The sequence below is a fragment of the Schistocerca gregaria genome, chromosome 7 (genome assembly GCF_023897955.1).
Source record: "Schistocerca gregaria isolate iqSchGreg1 chromosome 7, iqSchGreg1.2, whole genome shotgun sequence".
Lineage (NCBI taxonomy): Eukaryota > Metazoa > Arthropoda > Insecta > Orthoptera > Acrididae > Schistocerca > Schistocerca gregaria.
The window spans coordinates 233,967,673-233,985,350 of record NC_064926.1 but is presented as its reverse complement, the minus strand read 5'-3'; the positions used below and the strand labels follow the sequence as shown (position 1 = coordinate 233,985,350).

Sequence of the window (17,678 nt, the reverse complement as noted above, 5' to 3'; positions counted from 1 at the left end):
TAGAGGTAGTCTAAGGTTTAAATACGTTAAACTGGTTCGAATTGACGTAAGTTGCCATAGTTTCGCAGCGATGAAGAGGAAAGCACAGGATACACTACGATGGAGACCTGTATGAAACCAGTCTTCGGACTGAGGGCCACAACAACAGCACCAGCAGCGACAACAGCAACCCAAAAAAAATTTTCCTTTTTTTCACGTCATGGAATTTGATCTTGTAAATCTTCATATAAATCTTGTATCACCATATCTTTGTTGGAAAACTTCGATGCAGAGACGTGAATTATCTTACGTTTATTTTTAACACAAGACTTGGAATACTGTAACAAATTTCTTTAGTTTCTAGTTTTGTTATGTGCACTTAAGTCTATATCTGATTCTCCTCCCAGCCCCATTCTTCTGCAGTGGACATATATCATGACTCCAGAATGATATTTTCACTCTGCAGCGGAGTGTGCGCTGATATGAAACTTCCTGGCAGATTAAAACTGTGTGCCCGCCCGAGACTCGAACTCGGGATCTTTGCCTTTCGCGGGCAAGTGCTCTACTAACTGAGCTACCGAAGCACGACTCACGTCCGGTACTCACAGCTTTACTTCTGCCGGTATCTCGTCTCCTACCTTCCAAACTTTACAGAAGCTCTTCTGCGAACCTTGAAGAACTAGCACTCCTGAAAGAAAGGATATAGCGGAGACATGGCCCGCGAAAGGCAAAGGTCCCGAGTTCGAGTCTCGGTCGGGCACACAGTTTTAATCTGCCAGGAAGTTTCATATCAGCGCACACTCCGCTGCAGAGTGAAAATCTCATTCTGGAAACATCCCCCAAGGCTGTGGCTAAGCCATGTCTCCGCTATATCCTTTCTTTCAGGAGTGCTAGTTCTGCAAGTTTCGCAGAAGAGCTTCTGTAAAGTTTGGAAGGTAGGAGACGAGATACTGGCAGAAGTAAAGCTGTGAGTACCGGACCTGAGTCGTGCTTCGGTAGCTCAGTTGGTAGAGCACTTGCCCGCGAAAGGCAAAGGTCCCGAGTTCGAGTCTCGGTCGGGCACACAGTTTTAATCTGCCAGGATGTTTCATATATCATGAGTATTATTCCATTTAGCCTTCTTTTCATCGACGCTTTCCTGGTAATCCTACTTTGTTCAACATGATTTGATTGAAGCACTAGTCCAACTAATTTAACCCATCTTTGAACCACAAAGTTCGGATACTTATTGCCCAGAATAAAAGGTAAAGAAAGCAGTTATATTTCTATGAATGTGTATTTATCTGTTTGTTCAAACTTCTTATAGTACTGTTGGATTTATATGATGGGGATGCCAGCTCCCTGCCCGTTTTTACTCTTATAGCTTGACGATATTTTGACGACGGGTTTAGTCTGACGTCGGTTCCTTGTTCCCTAACAGTAGCAATAGCAAAATTTTGTATTCATAGCTTTAAACATACTCAACTATTGCTGTTTAGTCATAATAATCAATTCGCATTGATTTTTTTCTAGCCATAACACTAAAAAGCCTGCTGGGAACGCGATATCTGTCCCAATATTTTTCAGACCCACTTTCAGTACTAAGTTGTGGAATCGAATATTTTTTGGAAACAAAGCTCTATCTATTAGTAGCCAAACTGGTCTGCAGAGTCTCACGCAATTCATGTGTATGTGGTGTCTGTTCTTTTAGAGATGTCCGATAGAGCATACACCACGTGTATAATTAAGACGATGATGGCCAATGATCACTTTACTGAGGATGTTCGAACTCTTACGGGAATCGGTGAAATTCCGCGAGTGATGAGGCTAATGGGCAAGGAGCACTACATGGGAAGTGTGCTGGTAAGTTGAAAACTTAGATCTGACGGGAGGCGCGCTACTGTAGTCCGTGCAGTTGCGATGACCACTATGTCGGGATGGCGTAGCCGAAAATGCATCTTCCTAGCAAACAGTTTTACGCTTAGCACCGGCGAGGTGCGAAAGTATTGTTTGAGCCTCGACAGCGGAGCTGCATGAGAGCAGTTGTTTACTTCCTACCTGTCGCGAGTCGTTAGGCACACATTCCAAATATGGTGCAATCAATTAGGCAGGCAACGTTCCAATCACGTTTCAACAGAAACGCGACAAACCAAGTGCATATGAGGATGAAGGAATACTACGAGACCATCTACGTCTGAACACCCTGGAAATCGTGGGCATCCACTTCTCAGTTACGTCCAGAGTCGTTTACGTCAAGATGATAAATGTCTAGGTGTGCACATCTGTAGTGAAGAAATTCAGGAACTCACTAAAGCTGAAACACTCAGATGGACACGTCAGGACGGTTAAAGTGGACCATGCGGGCCTAGGTTTCCGCACACTTATAGTCTCTGAACTCCACTTAGAGGTGCCGGCCGACGTCTTAACTGCGGCTTTCCGACCGCACGGAAACATTATCACCCATGTGGTCGAGAAATCGCCGAGACGTTTAAGGTGTACAATGGTGTTCGCCAAATAAAAATCAAACTGACAGAAATACGTTCCGTCCTACCTGAGTATCGGCGGTTGCTGTGTGATGTTAATGTGCGATGGCCAGCCACGCACTTGTTCTGGCTGGGCCCAGGAAAGCCATGTCAATTCGGAGTATATTCAACGCCGGCTGGCGCAAACACCGGTCGGAGATTCGGCGCCACCAGCGGAGACTCGGCTACGTCAAAGTGGAGGAGACATCTCCCATGGACGAAGGAAGCACCGATCATATACGTCCTGATTCTCCAGGCGACAACACTGCAACACCCACAAGTGCAGTCAACAGGCGAACCTCAAGAAAATACGGACATCGATTACAGGGTCGTGCCGACTTCAACCATTCTTACTGAGGGAGCGACGGCTACCGATCAGCACTCCCACTCCGACAGGGCAACTCATCTCCGTAAGCAACGATTAGCTCGCAAACATAAAAGGCGACACGGGGCGCCTTCCGACGATTGACTCATTCGCGCGACGGAACGGGAAAGTGACGTCGTTTGCAGAAGCCATAGAGAAGGCGCCCGCCGCCGGGCGAGCTGACCAGACACCTTCTACGCTCAAGATGCGACCCCGTCGTCGCCTCTTGACCTACTGGCTGCGACACCAGGGGAAGCTGACCCTGTATCAGCTGCCATAGGAAAGAGATACGGGATTCGACCATTGGAAATTCTACGAAACAGCAGCCCCATGGGCATACGACGTTGCATGTGAGTCGACGACAGAAAAGAGGGAGGACGAAAGAGCGACACCCAGCGTGCCCTTACCGCTGCGGCGACCAAGAGAGTGGCAGTTAACAGTACCCCACAGTGTCGCCATCGATGACAACACCATCTGAGGTAGAAGGAAGGCAAGAATCAACTTCAACATTATCAGAACGTGCCATAAATTCTCCAAGTTGCAGGATATGCTTAATGCTACGATCATCGACATCGCTCTCCTGCAAGAGATCCACGCAGTTGGATTTCCTGACCTCTTCGGTTACACAGCTGAACTTCGCCCGCCGGCAGTGTCGTCGCCGACATTCTTAGTGCTTGGCAGCAGATGACGTTCGATATCTCCCCAGCCCACGGAGCATAGCCCCCATGGTGGACGGAGTCTGAGTCATCAGTTCCTATACCCCTACCGGTGCAGATCGACGGCGGGAACGCTTCAGCATTTTTTGCAGAGAACATGGGGCTGCTGTCTCAGGATCGGTTTGACGTTCTGGTTATTGGCAGGGACTTTTGTTGTACATAAGCACCTTCGGACCAACTTCCGCGCCATTTCCCGAGCACTGAGCTTGACATACTCATCCACAATCTTCAGCTGGTAGGCACATGACGCCACATCCACTGTGATAGACGCTGCTATACTCACTTCACCAGTCACTCATCCAGCCGACCGGACGGCTTTACGGAATTTCCTAATTACAGATGGCGATGTGTAATGCGAAACTATGGTCAATAATATTCTCGGATCACTCGGCCTACATCTGTGCCACAGCTTTCAGTTCCCTTAGGGTATGGGAAAGCAGGAGCCCATGGAAGCTCAAACCACCCATCTCTCCTCTCCAGTCCGTCGTGTAGATGGGGAAGATACATGGAATAAGTGTGTCCGTCATTGCCGTCCTTACCCCTCGGCCGTAAGATGATAAGATGGTGGACTAACTGCGAAACCGGCCCTCTGGCGAACTTTAATTATATACCGTAGGGAAGCAGCTGCGTGGCGTACAGTCCTCAGAGAGTTTTCGGAGCGGTCGCCCTCACCAGACAAAAACGCATCACTCAATCGTGCCAAAGTATAGATCGTGTCGTGCACCTCCATTTGGAACGAGGCTTGTCCACATAACCACCTTCAATATCTGACATACCGACAGAGTGCAAAAGGCGGCGACAGGCGCTAGTCCACGTTAGCTACATGGAGGGCAGTAGACATCTCAATGAACAACGGGATATAGCCAAGGCTTTTGATGACCATTAAGTTCGAGTGTTTTCGGCACGGAAACCGGATCTGGCTGTCGTTACAGACGTCTCAGGACTGATCCATGCCCCGTGCCGCAGGCACTGGAGGCGGACTTGATAGGAGACGTGCCAGAAGGCGGAGTCTCTCATGCCAGAGACCGACACGCGGCCAGCAAAAGGGACCTTGAAACTGCTGTTGGTGCCGTGCTGGAAAGAGACACACCAAGAACTGATACCTCCAGATGTACCACTTCCTTGTAACCTTCTTACGAGTACTGACAGTGCCTATTCATAACCGAATGGTGGGTCCTGTATCCTTGATTACCGACTCGTGACGCTGCTGGATAGTCGTATGAAAATTTTCACCATGTTACTAGCTCAGAGTTTCAGTAGTCCTATGTTGTTGTTGTTGTTGTTGTTGTTGTGATTTCATGCAGCTCTCAATGCTACTCTATCCTGTGCAAGCTTCTTCATCTCCCAGTAGCTACTGCAGACTACATCCTGCTGAATCTGCTTGGTGTATTCATCTCAAGGTCTCCCTCTACGATTTTTACCCTCCACGCTGCCCTCCAGTACTAAATTGGCGATCCCTTGATGCCTCATAACATGTCCTACCAACCGATCGCTTTTTCTAGTCAAGTTATGTATGCCACAAACTCCTCTTCTCCCCAATTCTATTCAATACCTCCCATCTAATCTTCAGCATTCTTCTGTAGCAACACATTTCGAAAGCTTCTATTCTCTTCTTGTCTAAACTGTTTATCGTCCATGTTTCACTTCAAATGGTTCAAATGGCTCTGAGCACTATGAGACTTAAGTGCTGACGTCATTAGTCCCCTAGAACGTAGAACAACTTAAACCTAACTAACCTAAGGACGTCACACACATCCATGCCCGAGGCAGGATTCGAACCTGCGCCCGTAGCGGTCGCGCGGTTCCAGACTGTAGCGCCTAGAACCACTCGGCCACCGGGGCCGGCTGTTTCACTTCCATAGATGCCTACACTCCATACAAATACGTTCAGAAACGTCTTACTGACATTTAAATCTATACTCGATGTTAACAAATTTCTTTCTTTCCCATTGCCAGTCTACATTTTATATCCTCTCTTCATGAATAGTATATATTGGATAGCAAAACTCCTTTACTACTTTAAGTGTTTCATTTCCTAATCTAATTCCCTCTGCATCACCCGACTTAATTCGACTACATTCCATTATCCTCGTTTTGCTTTTGTTGATGTTCATCTTATACCCTCCTTTCAACACACTGTCAATTCCGTTCAACTGTTCTTCCAAGTGTTTTGCTGACAGAATTACAATGTCATCGGCGAACCTCAAGGTTTTTATTCTTCTCCATGGATTTTAATACCTACTCCGAACTTTTCTTTTGTTTCCTTTATCGCTTGTTCAATATACAGATTGAAAAACATCGGGGAGAGGCTAAAACCCTGTCTCACTCCCTTCCCAACCACTGCCTCCCTTTCATGTCCCTCGACTCTTATAACTGCCATCTGGTTTCTGTACAAATTGTAAGTAGCCTTTCGCTCCCTGTATTTTACCCCTGCCACCTTCAGAATTTGAAAGAGAGTATTCCAATCAATATTGTCGAAAGCTTTCTCTAAGTCTACAAATGCTAGAAACGTAGGTTTGCCTTTCCTTAATCTGTCTTCTAAGATAAGTCGTAGGGTCACTATTGCCTCACGTGTTCCAACATTTCTACGGAATCCAAACTGATCTTCCCCGAGATCGGTTTCTACCAGTTTTTCCATTCACATGAAAAACATTCGCCTTAGTATTTTACAGCTGTGACTTTTTAAACTGATAGTTCGGTAATTTTCACATCTGTCAACACCTGTTTTCTTTGGGATTGGAATTATTATATTAAGTCCGAGGGTATTTCGCCTGTCTCATACATCTTGCTCACCATATGGTAGAGTTTTGTCAGGACTGGCTCTCCCAAGACTGTCAGTAGTTCTAATATTAGAACTATACAGTATGTAATTAGCAGGATCAGGCATCGTTCGTGAGTCCCCACAACGATCGCGCAACTCTGTGCTGATACAGAGACTTGATAACACAGGCGAAGATTTGGCGCATACCACGTGCGCTGGCATCCATCAACTTTAGTCAAGCATTTCACCGAGTTGACCACTGATTCTTGTCTGCAGTTTTCCGGAGCACACGATCTCCAGATCCCTTTATCGAAGTGTTGATGCGCCTGCAACACGATGCGTCGTCGATAGCGCTCGTTGATGGTCTTTTAATGTCAACCGTCCAGATTCACGGCTCAGTGCACCAAGGCTGCCCGTTATCAATGATATTATACGCGTTGACCTTAGAACCCCTATTATGCGGCCTGCGCCATAGACTGAGTGGGATAATGCTCGATACCGCCACCTTCCGATGCAACGCTTACGTGGACTACGTGACGCTGGTACTCCGTAGTGGTGATGATATGCGATTCGCCATGCATTGGATCAGAACATTCGCCACAGTCTCAGGTAGCCGAGTTAACGTCGAGAAGTCAGTAGCCAAGCAAATCGGGACGGTATTACCATCTGAGAGTGTCACCCCCTTGCGCCTTAGCGACCAGATGAAATGCTTGGGTTTCAGACTTCACAAACTATATACGCCGTACGACAACCCACAATTATAGGTACCTCGTGCACCAGCTTAGAGCAGGGATAACAAATCACCACCTGCTGATCTTGAACATGCTCCAGAGGACACAGTATGTCAATGGCCAATGTCTACCTAGCATCGCACATTCCACACATCGCACAGCCACTTCCACGATCACGAGGATCCGAGACCGTACAGTCCATCACTTATTCAGTGACGGCCGAATGAATGTACCTGATATCGGGAACTACATGCAGGATTGGTATTGTGCGCTAGTTACGAACCCCAAATATAGACTGTATTTTTCGAACTAGCTCTTGAGTGCACTTCACAATGCGCCGCGCAGCTGCATCGTCTACGACGAGAAACGGTGAAGGTGTTGCAATGTAGATGACTTTAAAACGAGCAACTCTGATCCAGCGAAAGAAATGAGAAGACGCGCTAGGATGATCAGGCAATGCGAGGACCCTAGTGGCAACAACTAGTAGAATGGTTATTATCTTTCAGTTGGGTGGACGGAATTCTCTTTCCTTTAAAAAAAATAAAGAAATAAATAAATGAATAAAATGAAATAGAATGAAGAAAAAATATAAACTGCAGATGGCTGGAAAATAACAAGTAATGAGAAGATCTACAAAAATATAAAGAAAATATATGAAGTAATGGGCAAACGAAGATTAAACTTTTTCGAACACCTCTACCGAATGGATGGAAATAGACCAACAAGACAAGTAAGAAAAGATCTAGAAAGAAACAACATAAAAGAATCAGAAATAGCATAAAGAAACAGTTTTAAAAATGATATACTAAATTTGGAAGGCTTTCGAAGCAGAAGATATAAAACAAATCGGGAACCTGGACAGAGGAAAGGAAGAAACTTCATGGGGAGAAAATGAGGGAATAGTGGAGACATAGGAAACAACAACAAAGGAAAAAGAGGAACTGAAGTTGTTAACGTGATCATAGATGGTCAATACGACTGTAAAAAAAAGAGAAAAAATAAACAATAAAAAAATAAAAATAAAACTTCGTTCTTTTTATTCCGAACTCCTGCCTCCCGATCCAGTCCCAGACGATTCTACTTCTGGATAGCGTTTGGCTTGCTATTTTCTTCGCAAACTCCCCTCCCTCCGCAAACAAGTATTCAGAACATCTGCTTGAAAAAAAAAAGCAGGAGACCCGGGATCGAATCCCAGTCCGGTCCCAATTTTCAACTTTTTTCCATTGATTTAAACAATTGACCACTGTTAGCTTATGTCATTGATTCCTTAGTGTCTTTAATCATTTCCTTTAAGCATTTCAGTTTTGAAGTGCTGTGCCTGTGTATGCCTGAATACATCTTGAAACACGGAGGTCAACTTAAACGCATCAAACAAACGATATAACTCTTAACAGCTAGGTACCATAAATGAGGCAAAAGCAAAAAAGCGGTAGCAAAAGATAATATAAAATAATTTACATAGTCCCTAAATTTCAATAAGGAATTAAGCCAAACGATGACTTACGCTGTCAGATAATTAAATGTTGGTGTCTCTTTTATCTAAACAATGAAAGTTCAGTATCCGAAATGGTCGGACTAGTATGACCAAGAAACAGATGCTCTTAGATGACAATATTTGCTGCTATACAGTCGTGTGTCAATATATTAGAGGCGGCTGATTGGTGTTAGAGAGGCCCTTGTCACGGGAAATGGAATAGTTCCATTGGAAATTACTGTTCTATCATGTACATACCACGAGCAACTTGTTACATTAACAAACAAAAATGCTGCACATGGTTGACGTGTCTGAAACAATTGAGGAAATCTCCACAGACACTAGGGCAATTGTATAACGTTTCTGATTACTGGAACTCATCCCTACTGTATACATCTTGAAGGCCAATGAAAACAATAAGTGCTTGTTGGGCACTTTTCCGACGTTTCTCTGTGAGCTGTGGGTGGTGGTTAAGCAGTCGTGGATGAGGATGGCTCCCCACGCACCACACGCCTCCCGTGGTGTCCGTGTATTTCTGGTATCATCGTTACAAAAGGCAGTGCGGGAATACTACGCACTACTTGAGAGATATTTCCCCATCAATTTATTTTGAGGATATACGTCCTGACACCGCTGCAATAAGCTATGATTTGATGCTATGATGATAAAACAAATTAATAGTAAAACAATTAAGTGAGCTGATAATGTGTGAAATAACGAGATTCTCCCCTAAAATAGGCGAGGGAAAGAATATGTGGAAAAGACGGACAAGAAGAAGGGATAGGACGATAGGATACTATTAAGAAATCAGAGAATAATTTCCAAAGTACTAGTGGGAGTTTTAGACGGTAAAAGTTGTAGAGGAAGGCAGAGATTCTAATACAGCTAACAAGTAATTGAGGACGTTGGGTGTAATTGCTTCTTTGAGATGAAGAGGTTTTTACAGTCTGAAGTCGTGGCGGACAGTATCAAACCAGTAAGAAGACTTATCACCACCATCATTTTCTTCATAATCGTAACCAACACCATTTTATTCATCTATCATCACCATCTCATACAAGTTGCTGCCAATGGAATGGCGTGACTGGAAGGCAAGTCATTTTCTCCAGTGAAACTTACCGGCAGATTGAAACTGTGTGCCGAACCGAGACTCGAACTCGGGAACTTTGCCTTTCGCGGGCAAGTGCTCTATCGACTGAGGTACCCAAGCATGAATCGCGCCACGTCCTCACAGCTTTACCTCTGCCAGTACCTCGCCTCCTACCTTCCAAACTTTACAGAAGCTCTCCTGCGCACCTTGCAGAACTAGCCCTCCTGAAAGAAAGGATATGGCGGAGACATGGCTTAGCCACAGCCTGGGGGATTTTTCTAGAATGAAATTTTCACTCTACAGCGGAGTGTGCGCTGCTATGAAACTTCCTGGCAGATTAATACTGTGTGCCGGACCGAGACTTGAACTCGGGACCTTTGCCTTTCGCGGGCAAGTGCTCTACCGACGGAGCTACACAAGCACGCAGGAGAGCTTCTGTAAAGTTTGGAAGGTAGGAGACGAGGCATTGGCAGAGGTAAAGCTGTGAGGAGGAGAGGCGAGTCGTGCTTGGGTAGCTCAGTGGTAGAGCACTTGCCCGCGAAAGGCAAAGGTCCCGAGTTCGAGTCTCGGTCCGATACACAGTTTTAATCTGCCAGGAAGTTTCATATGAGCGCACTCTCCGCTGTAGAGTGAAAATTTCGTTCTACATTTTCTCCAGTGTTGCCACCACTTCTCCCATTACCAGTAAGAAGACTCATCACCACCACCATTTTCTTCATTGTCGTAATTACCACCATTTTATTCATCTTCATTATCGTCACCATCTCGTACAATTTGCCGCCAATGGAATGGCCTGACTGGAAGTCAAGTCTCTCCATTGTCTCCAGTGTTGCCACTACTACTCTGCCACTAGTGTGGCCTAGTCTTCTACCTGTATTGTTCTACTTTTTTTAGTCACTTATCATTTAGATTTTGCCTGGATTTCTTGCTCTCCATCTTCATCTAGTGCACCTCCTTAGGCATCCTCGTATCAACAGTTACATATTCGTGTGCCCATATCGTAATCATCTTTGCTTAATCTTGTTCGGTAGGCGTTCCTTATGCTACAAAATAGGAGAAACAAAAATGGAAAATATTATGTAGCTACAATGGTCTTTTCTCTTCTTTTGCATTTTTATTATACCTACTCAGTATCATTTCACTGGCTCGCCCCTTACTTCCCTCCCTGTCCTTCATGACCCAGAACTAGCATATCACCTTCTTACTTTTCTTTATTCAATATCGTTTCTCTCACATGTCTCACACAGCTATCAGCTAGTCTTATACGTTCTGTTCTCTGTGACTTCTTCCGTTTACCTGTATTACACTCCACAAATGCTAGAAATTTCCTCATTGACAACGGGACGTTAAACTCTAATCTTCCTTCTTCCTTCACTGAAACTTTTCACCGTACTCAACTCGTCACCAGTCAGGCTTATGCAGTTCTCATTTCCCTCTGTACTGCAGTCATAACTCTCTACAGGCACTGCGTACTCAGCTTTTCCGCTCCTACGATTATTTCTACACCTAATTCACACAACCCCAGGACTTCTTCAGTTCCTCCTCCACTTCCATCCATTTCCAGTCCATATGCTGTCTCTTCTATACCTCTATCTTGCTTCGCTTCTCCATTTGAATTAAGTAACTGATACACAGTTCTCTGAAGTGGTCCTCCGTAGTTATCATATTTATAGTTCAAATGGTTCAAATGGCTCTGAACACTATGGGACTTAACATCTATGGTCATCAGTCCCCTAGAACTTAGAACTACTTAAACCTAACTAACCTAAGGACATCACACAACACCCAGCCATCACGAGGCAGAGAAAATCCCTGACTGCGCCGGGAATCGAACCCGGGAACCCGGACGTGGGAAGCGAGAACGCTACCGTACGACCACGAGATGCGGGCTGTCATATTTATGAACCACTTTTTACATTCTCATATTTTTCGACTGTCAAAATAAGAAACAGAACCGCTGGATGTGTTCAAGAAGTGGTCACTGGAGACGTTACAATGAGAAGCTTTTGTGGATTTCTGGTTTAAAAAAAAACAGTTAAGTATGAAAACCCCGATTCTTTAAAGAATCGAACTCCGATGTATAAAAACAATTTCAATCACCTTAGTACAAATTGTTTAATATGTTAAATATTTTAAGTTAACGGAGTAAGCGAGACGAAGTTTGTTAAATGTTTCAGATTGTGCTTAAAGTCTGTTGGAAGTATCCAAGTGATCTCATTATAAAATAGTGGATCAATGTAGTATGCGTAATTTGTGGGCCGTTTTAGGCGATAACGAATTTTTCAAGCATCTCAGTGTTTATGACCTCATATCTCTTGAATTACTTGTCGTGCAATAATATAATTCTGTAGGTACATTCACTGATTCATCCAGGTACTGTATGCAAAATTACGTCGTGCTGCCTCGCGGAGTGGCCTCGCGGTTAGAGGCGCCATGTCACGAATTGCGCGGCCTCTCCCGACGTAGATTCGAGTTCTCCCTCGGGCATGGGTGTGTGTGTTGGTTCTTAGCATAAGTTAGTTTAAGTAGTGCGTAAGTCTACGGACCGATGACCTCAGAAGTTTGTTCTCTTAGGAATTCACGTATTTTACTGCGTCCTGTTTTAAGCAGAAACTAGTTTTTCACGTTTCTAAATACACTCCTGGAAATGGAAAAAAGAACACATTGACACCGGTGTCTCAGACCCACCATACTTGCTCCGGACACTGCGAGAGGGCTGTACAAGCAATGATCACACGCACGGCACAGCGGACACACCAGGAACCCCGGTGTTGGCCGTCGAATGGCGCTAGCTGCGCAGCATTTGTGCACCGCCGCCGTCAGTGTCAGCCAGTTTGCCGTGGCATACGGTGCTCCATCGCAGTCTTTAACACTGGTAGCATGCCGCGACAGCGTGGACGTGAACCGTATGTGCAGTTGACGGACTTTGTGCGAGGGCGTATAGTGGGCATGCGGGAGGCCGGGTGGAAGTACCCCGAATTTCTCAACACGTGGGGCGTGAGGTCACCACAGTACATCGATGTTGTCGCCAGTGGTCGCCGGAAGGTGCACGTGCCCGTCGACCTGGGACCGGACCGCAGCGACGCACGGATGCACGCCAAGACCGTAGGATCCTACGCAGTGCCGTAGGGGACCGCACCGCCACTTCCCAGCAAATTAGGGACATTGTTGCTCCTGGGGTATCGGCCAGGACCATTCGCAACCGCCTCCATGAAGCTGGGCTACGGTCCCGCACACCGTTAGGCCGTCTTCCGCTCACGCCCCAACATCGTGCAGCCCGCCTCCAGTGGTGTCGCGACAGGCGTGAATGGAGGGACGAATGGAGACGTGTCGTCTGCAGCGATGAGAGTAGCTTCTGCCTTGGTGCCAATGATGGTCGTATGCGTGTTTGGCGCCGTGCAGGTGAGCGCCACAATCAGGACTGCATACGACCGAGGCACACAGGGCCAACACCCGGCATCATGGTGTGGGGAGCGATCTCCTACACTGGCCGTACACCTCTGGTGATCGTCGAGGGGACACTGAATAGTGCACGGTACATCCAAAGCGTCATCGAACCCATCGTTCTACCGTTCCTAGACCGGCAAGGGAACTTGCTGTTCCAACAGGACAATGCACGTCCGTATGTATCCCGTGCCACCCAACGTGCTGTAGAAGGTGTAAGTCAACTACCCTGACCAGCAAGATCTTCGGATCTGTCCCCCATTGAGCATGTTTGGGACTGGATGAAGCGTCGTCTCACGCGGTCTGCACGTCCAGCACGAACGCTGGTCCAACTGAGGCACCAGGTGGAAACGGCATGGCAAGCAGTTCCACAGGACTACATCCAGCATCTCTACGATCGTCTCCATGGGAGAACAGCAGCCTGCATTGCTGCGAAAGGTGGATATACACTGTACTAGTGCCGACATTGTGTATGCTCTGTTGCCTGTGTCTATGTGCCTGTGGTTCTGTCAGTGTGATCATGTGATGTATCTGACCCCAGGAATGTGTCAATAAAGTTTCCCCTTCCTGGGATAATGAATTCACGGTGTCTTATTTCAATTTCCAGGAGTGTATCTATGAGGTAACATATTCTTAAATGTCTCGCACAGTGACATAATTTTGCAGGTAAATTCAGTGGTATACATGGATTCTGTCTGTATGTTGGGTTGCGAAAGGAGTCCCTAGTAAAGATAGAATAAGTTGAAACGTCATGTCTGATGCTGACGTTTTACTGTATAAGGTACGAACATTTAATAAGCGATAAACGTTTATCCTTTCATCATTTTGTGGGACGTGTTAGTGAAGAAAGTTTCGTAGAGGATTGAGCAGTTGAAGTTCGTGGAGCTACAACACCCGCTCCATTCACCGCCTCCGCCTACCAGCCTGCTATGAGGGTCTGAGGATGGTCAAAAACTGACCGAAACCGGTTACCATCAAAATAAATGTTTTTATGGTCGAAACTGTTTGCGTTTGTTTTTAAAACACTTTTATACCGGCCCTGTTCTCCAAGAGAAACGTTGTGAAAACTGAGTTATGTGTGATGTTTGTTGGAAGACGCTGTGTTTTCTCTCCTTCAAATACTGGATGAATAAATTCCGGCTTTTACCGTGTTGCCAGTAGTGCTGTCTCAAGACAAACGCACAGTTTATAACTGTAATACCTGTCTTATTGCGTGAAACTCTGAACCTAATATGATACCTATTAATGATCAGATTATGACGGCATTTTAAATTTTTAAGTTCGGTCAACAATTATGAGAAATACTGAAAATCCAGTTTATGCTCTTGGAAGTCGTATGTAGGCAACTTGCAACTGTTACCGGATTCCGGTATATTCCATTACTAATCTTGACTACGGTTTCGGAAAGGACATCGGATACAATGGAAAACGGAAAATGGAAAAGACACAAGGAGTGGTTGTAGAAAAAGAGTGAATGGGTGGAAACATGGGTCAAGATAATAGATCTGGAGAGTAAAGGAAATAAGAAAATACTGTATGGAGTGATCAGAAACAGGAGAAGAGGAATGTCTAAGTGAAGAGGAGTATGATGACACAAGGTGGCAATTCATGGGGCGATCACTGGGACTGACATAACAGAAAACAGAGCCTGTCTGGAATGACCTTGATAAGTGCGTTGATACCTATAGCCCTATGAAGACCCTTGCGGATTTGGAAACAGTTTTGGTTTGTTCAACTGTGTTTCTTATCTGAGACAGAATCTACCTGAGACGATAACCACTACAATTTGGTAAAACTTACTACTATAATAATTAAGACACAAAAGAATTACACTTTATCTGCAAGTGGGCAGTGATTTACATCATGGGGCAAGTTCAAAATTTATCCCAGTCTTGGATTCCTACTTACAAGGCAGATGTGCTGACCAGTACGCCATCCAGACACAGTGGGCACTACAACTACACAAATTACCATAGCACGCCCTCGACATGTCCGAAAGAACGGACACAAGATGTCCATTACATAATTAGACAATTTACTGGGCCGGCCGGGGTGGCCGAGCGGTTCTAGGCGCTACAGTTTGGAACCGCGCGACCGCTACGGGCGCAGGTTCAAATCCTGCCTCGGGAATGGATGTGTGGGACGTCATTAGGTTAGTTAGGTTTAAGTAGTTCTATGTTCCAGGGGACTGATTACCTCAGCAGTTAAGTGAACAGAGCCCACAGTTTACTGGCGGTAGTTGACACTTCATTATCACTGCAGCTACGGAATTAATCTTAAACTCCTTTAGGTGCCCAATCGTATCGTTATCACAAGTATATTCACTAGCTTCGCAGTCGCTGAATAATTCTACTGTGTCTCTTCTGTCTGCCTGCAGGGAGAAATTTGGCATCTACCACGTGGACTTCGAAAGTCCCAACAGGACACGCACTCCCAAAGGGTCTGTGGAGATGTTCCAGAACATTGCGGCTACGCGCGAAATCCCAGAGAGCTACTTCAACTCTACTACGTCCTCCGAAACGTCTACTTCGTCCACCGAAACGTCTACTTCGTCCAATGAAACGTCTGCTGCGATGCGGCTTGGAGTGCACCTCTGGGTAGCAGCGTTGATCGCTGTTGTCCAACTGATGTTTGGGGTTTTTATCTAAACTAAAATTCCGAGAACAGTCTCCCCGCGTGACTGAGTGTAACTACTATCAGTGAAACAGAATGTGATTTCAACTATTTTGTGTTATCATTCCGCTTTGAGCAACATATTCTTCCTCATCGTGTAACTTAACCACCTGTCTGCTTCTCTCTAAGTGATTATTCCTAAAACTGTATACCAGACCTTCTCAAAAATGATTATCAAACAAATTAATAGCTTACTCAAATACGAGTAATGTGCACAACTTACGATTTGCTCAACACTGTCTGCAAATTGAAGCTAACTGTTTCTGGAAAGAAGCAGTGCTACTCTGAATGTAATCCGAATTCCGAAATAAATGTGTAGGTGAACTTACAAAGAAGTTCCTGGTCTTCAAGTGTATTTTCACTTACCTTGTGTCTTGAGAAACATTTTTTGCAGATTTCTCGAAAGCAGCTCTCAGCATACAGCAGCAAAGTAAAATTAAAATTCCATACTGCAGAATGCAATAAAGGGTAGGAATTTTAATTAATAAGAAATGACTTCCGACAAAATTGAAATGACTCTGTACATTGAAAAGTAAAGCTTTAAAGAACGAAATTTTCACTCTGCAGCGGAGTGTGCGCTGATATGGAACTTCCTGGCAGATTAAAACTGTGTGCCGGACCGAGACTCGAGCTCCCGAGTTCTAGTCTCGATCCGGCACACAGTTTTAATCTACCAGGAAGTTTCATAATGCTTTAAAAATCAACTGAATGTTCACTATAGTATTTACCTAACTTGACTTCAGGAAATAATTTTAAGCAAGGGGAACCCAGTCTTCCTATCAGAGTAACACGCATACTGTAACAGTCCTATTAACTGAGCTTCGGTAATACAATTTCAACAACACAAAACAATGCTACGCTTTCGCGCCCTTACCTCACCTTCACAGCACTCCATAAAAATTTAATATTAGTCTCCTTAGTCTCTGTCTCCATAATTACATCAAAAATATTCATACTCAATTCCGTCAGTCTCATATCTCACTTATAAAGAAAATTTCCTGACCATCTTTCAAAATACGGCTCGACTTACAAAGCGTTTAAGTTTGCTAAATCTTTCAGGCTGAGACGGTGTAGCAACACAAAGATATTGTGGCAATAGTCAAAGATTACTCAGCTACATGGTTTTTGTTTGTGTGAGCTATGCACATCGGTATTTACGTAAGAAACAGAATTTACAGAGTGACCAAATGATATTATGTATACTTCACAATCGTAATCAGCTTACAGGAAATTGACTCATCAATACAGAATTTTGATTGTCATCTCATATGTGTAAGACTTCGGAAAACCTCATGTAGACCAATCTTGCTGCATGTATTCTTTTCGCCCTCCGTCAACTATCATTCTAATTTTGTTTCAGCGAAGCCAGAGCTGCAATGGTGCATTATTTTACTCTTCTATACATATTTTAATGACAAACAATATCTGTTGTAAAACAAAACTAAATTAAATATGTTGCACGATTAGATAACGTTAGTTTTTTGTTTTTAAACTAATGAAGTATACTGAAGAGAATAAGTGGATAACGTTGAGGATGTTTCTGATGAATACTGATACGAATAGCAACGCATTTGCAATTATTGGTGTACGCACACACATCTAGACATGATGTTAGCAGCGTGAAATGACACCTCTCATTGACAAGCTGATTCCTAGGTGGGGCAATTGTTACGTTGCTTACAAAGATCCAAACAAAAGTAAGAGGATGTATGTTTGATGCTAGAGCGTGAATGACTTGGGCATTAGAGTGCGAACTATCAATATCACATTAAAAGCGCGGAAGGAACAGATCCAATAGCGTGCAATTCGAAATCATTATAAACTTATATCAATACCAGGTTCACTCTTATAACGCACCAATCCTGTTTCCTCATACACTTCACTTCATACACTACGCCGGTCAGTAATACTAAACAAGACAAGGTAACAACTCCAGTTTGAAAAC

General features: G+C 44.6%; 1 protein-coding gene across 1 annotated transcript in view; it reads left to right on the top strand.

Annotated features, from left to right (window-relative positions):
- Positions 1-16,068, top strand: part of LOC126281951 (myrosinase 1-like) — a 108,521-nt gene extending 92,453 nt beyond the window's left edge. The window contains exon 11 of the mRNA XM_049981313.1: positions 15,438-16,068. Within this exon, the coding sequence (XP_049837270.1) occupies positions 15,438-15,708 (271 nt within the window). The 3' untranslated portion in view covers positions 15,709-16,068. The remainder of the gene's footprint in view (positions 1-15,437) is intronic.
- The last annotated feature ends 1,610 nt before the right edge of the window (positions 16,069-17,678 follow it).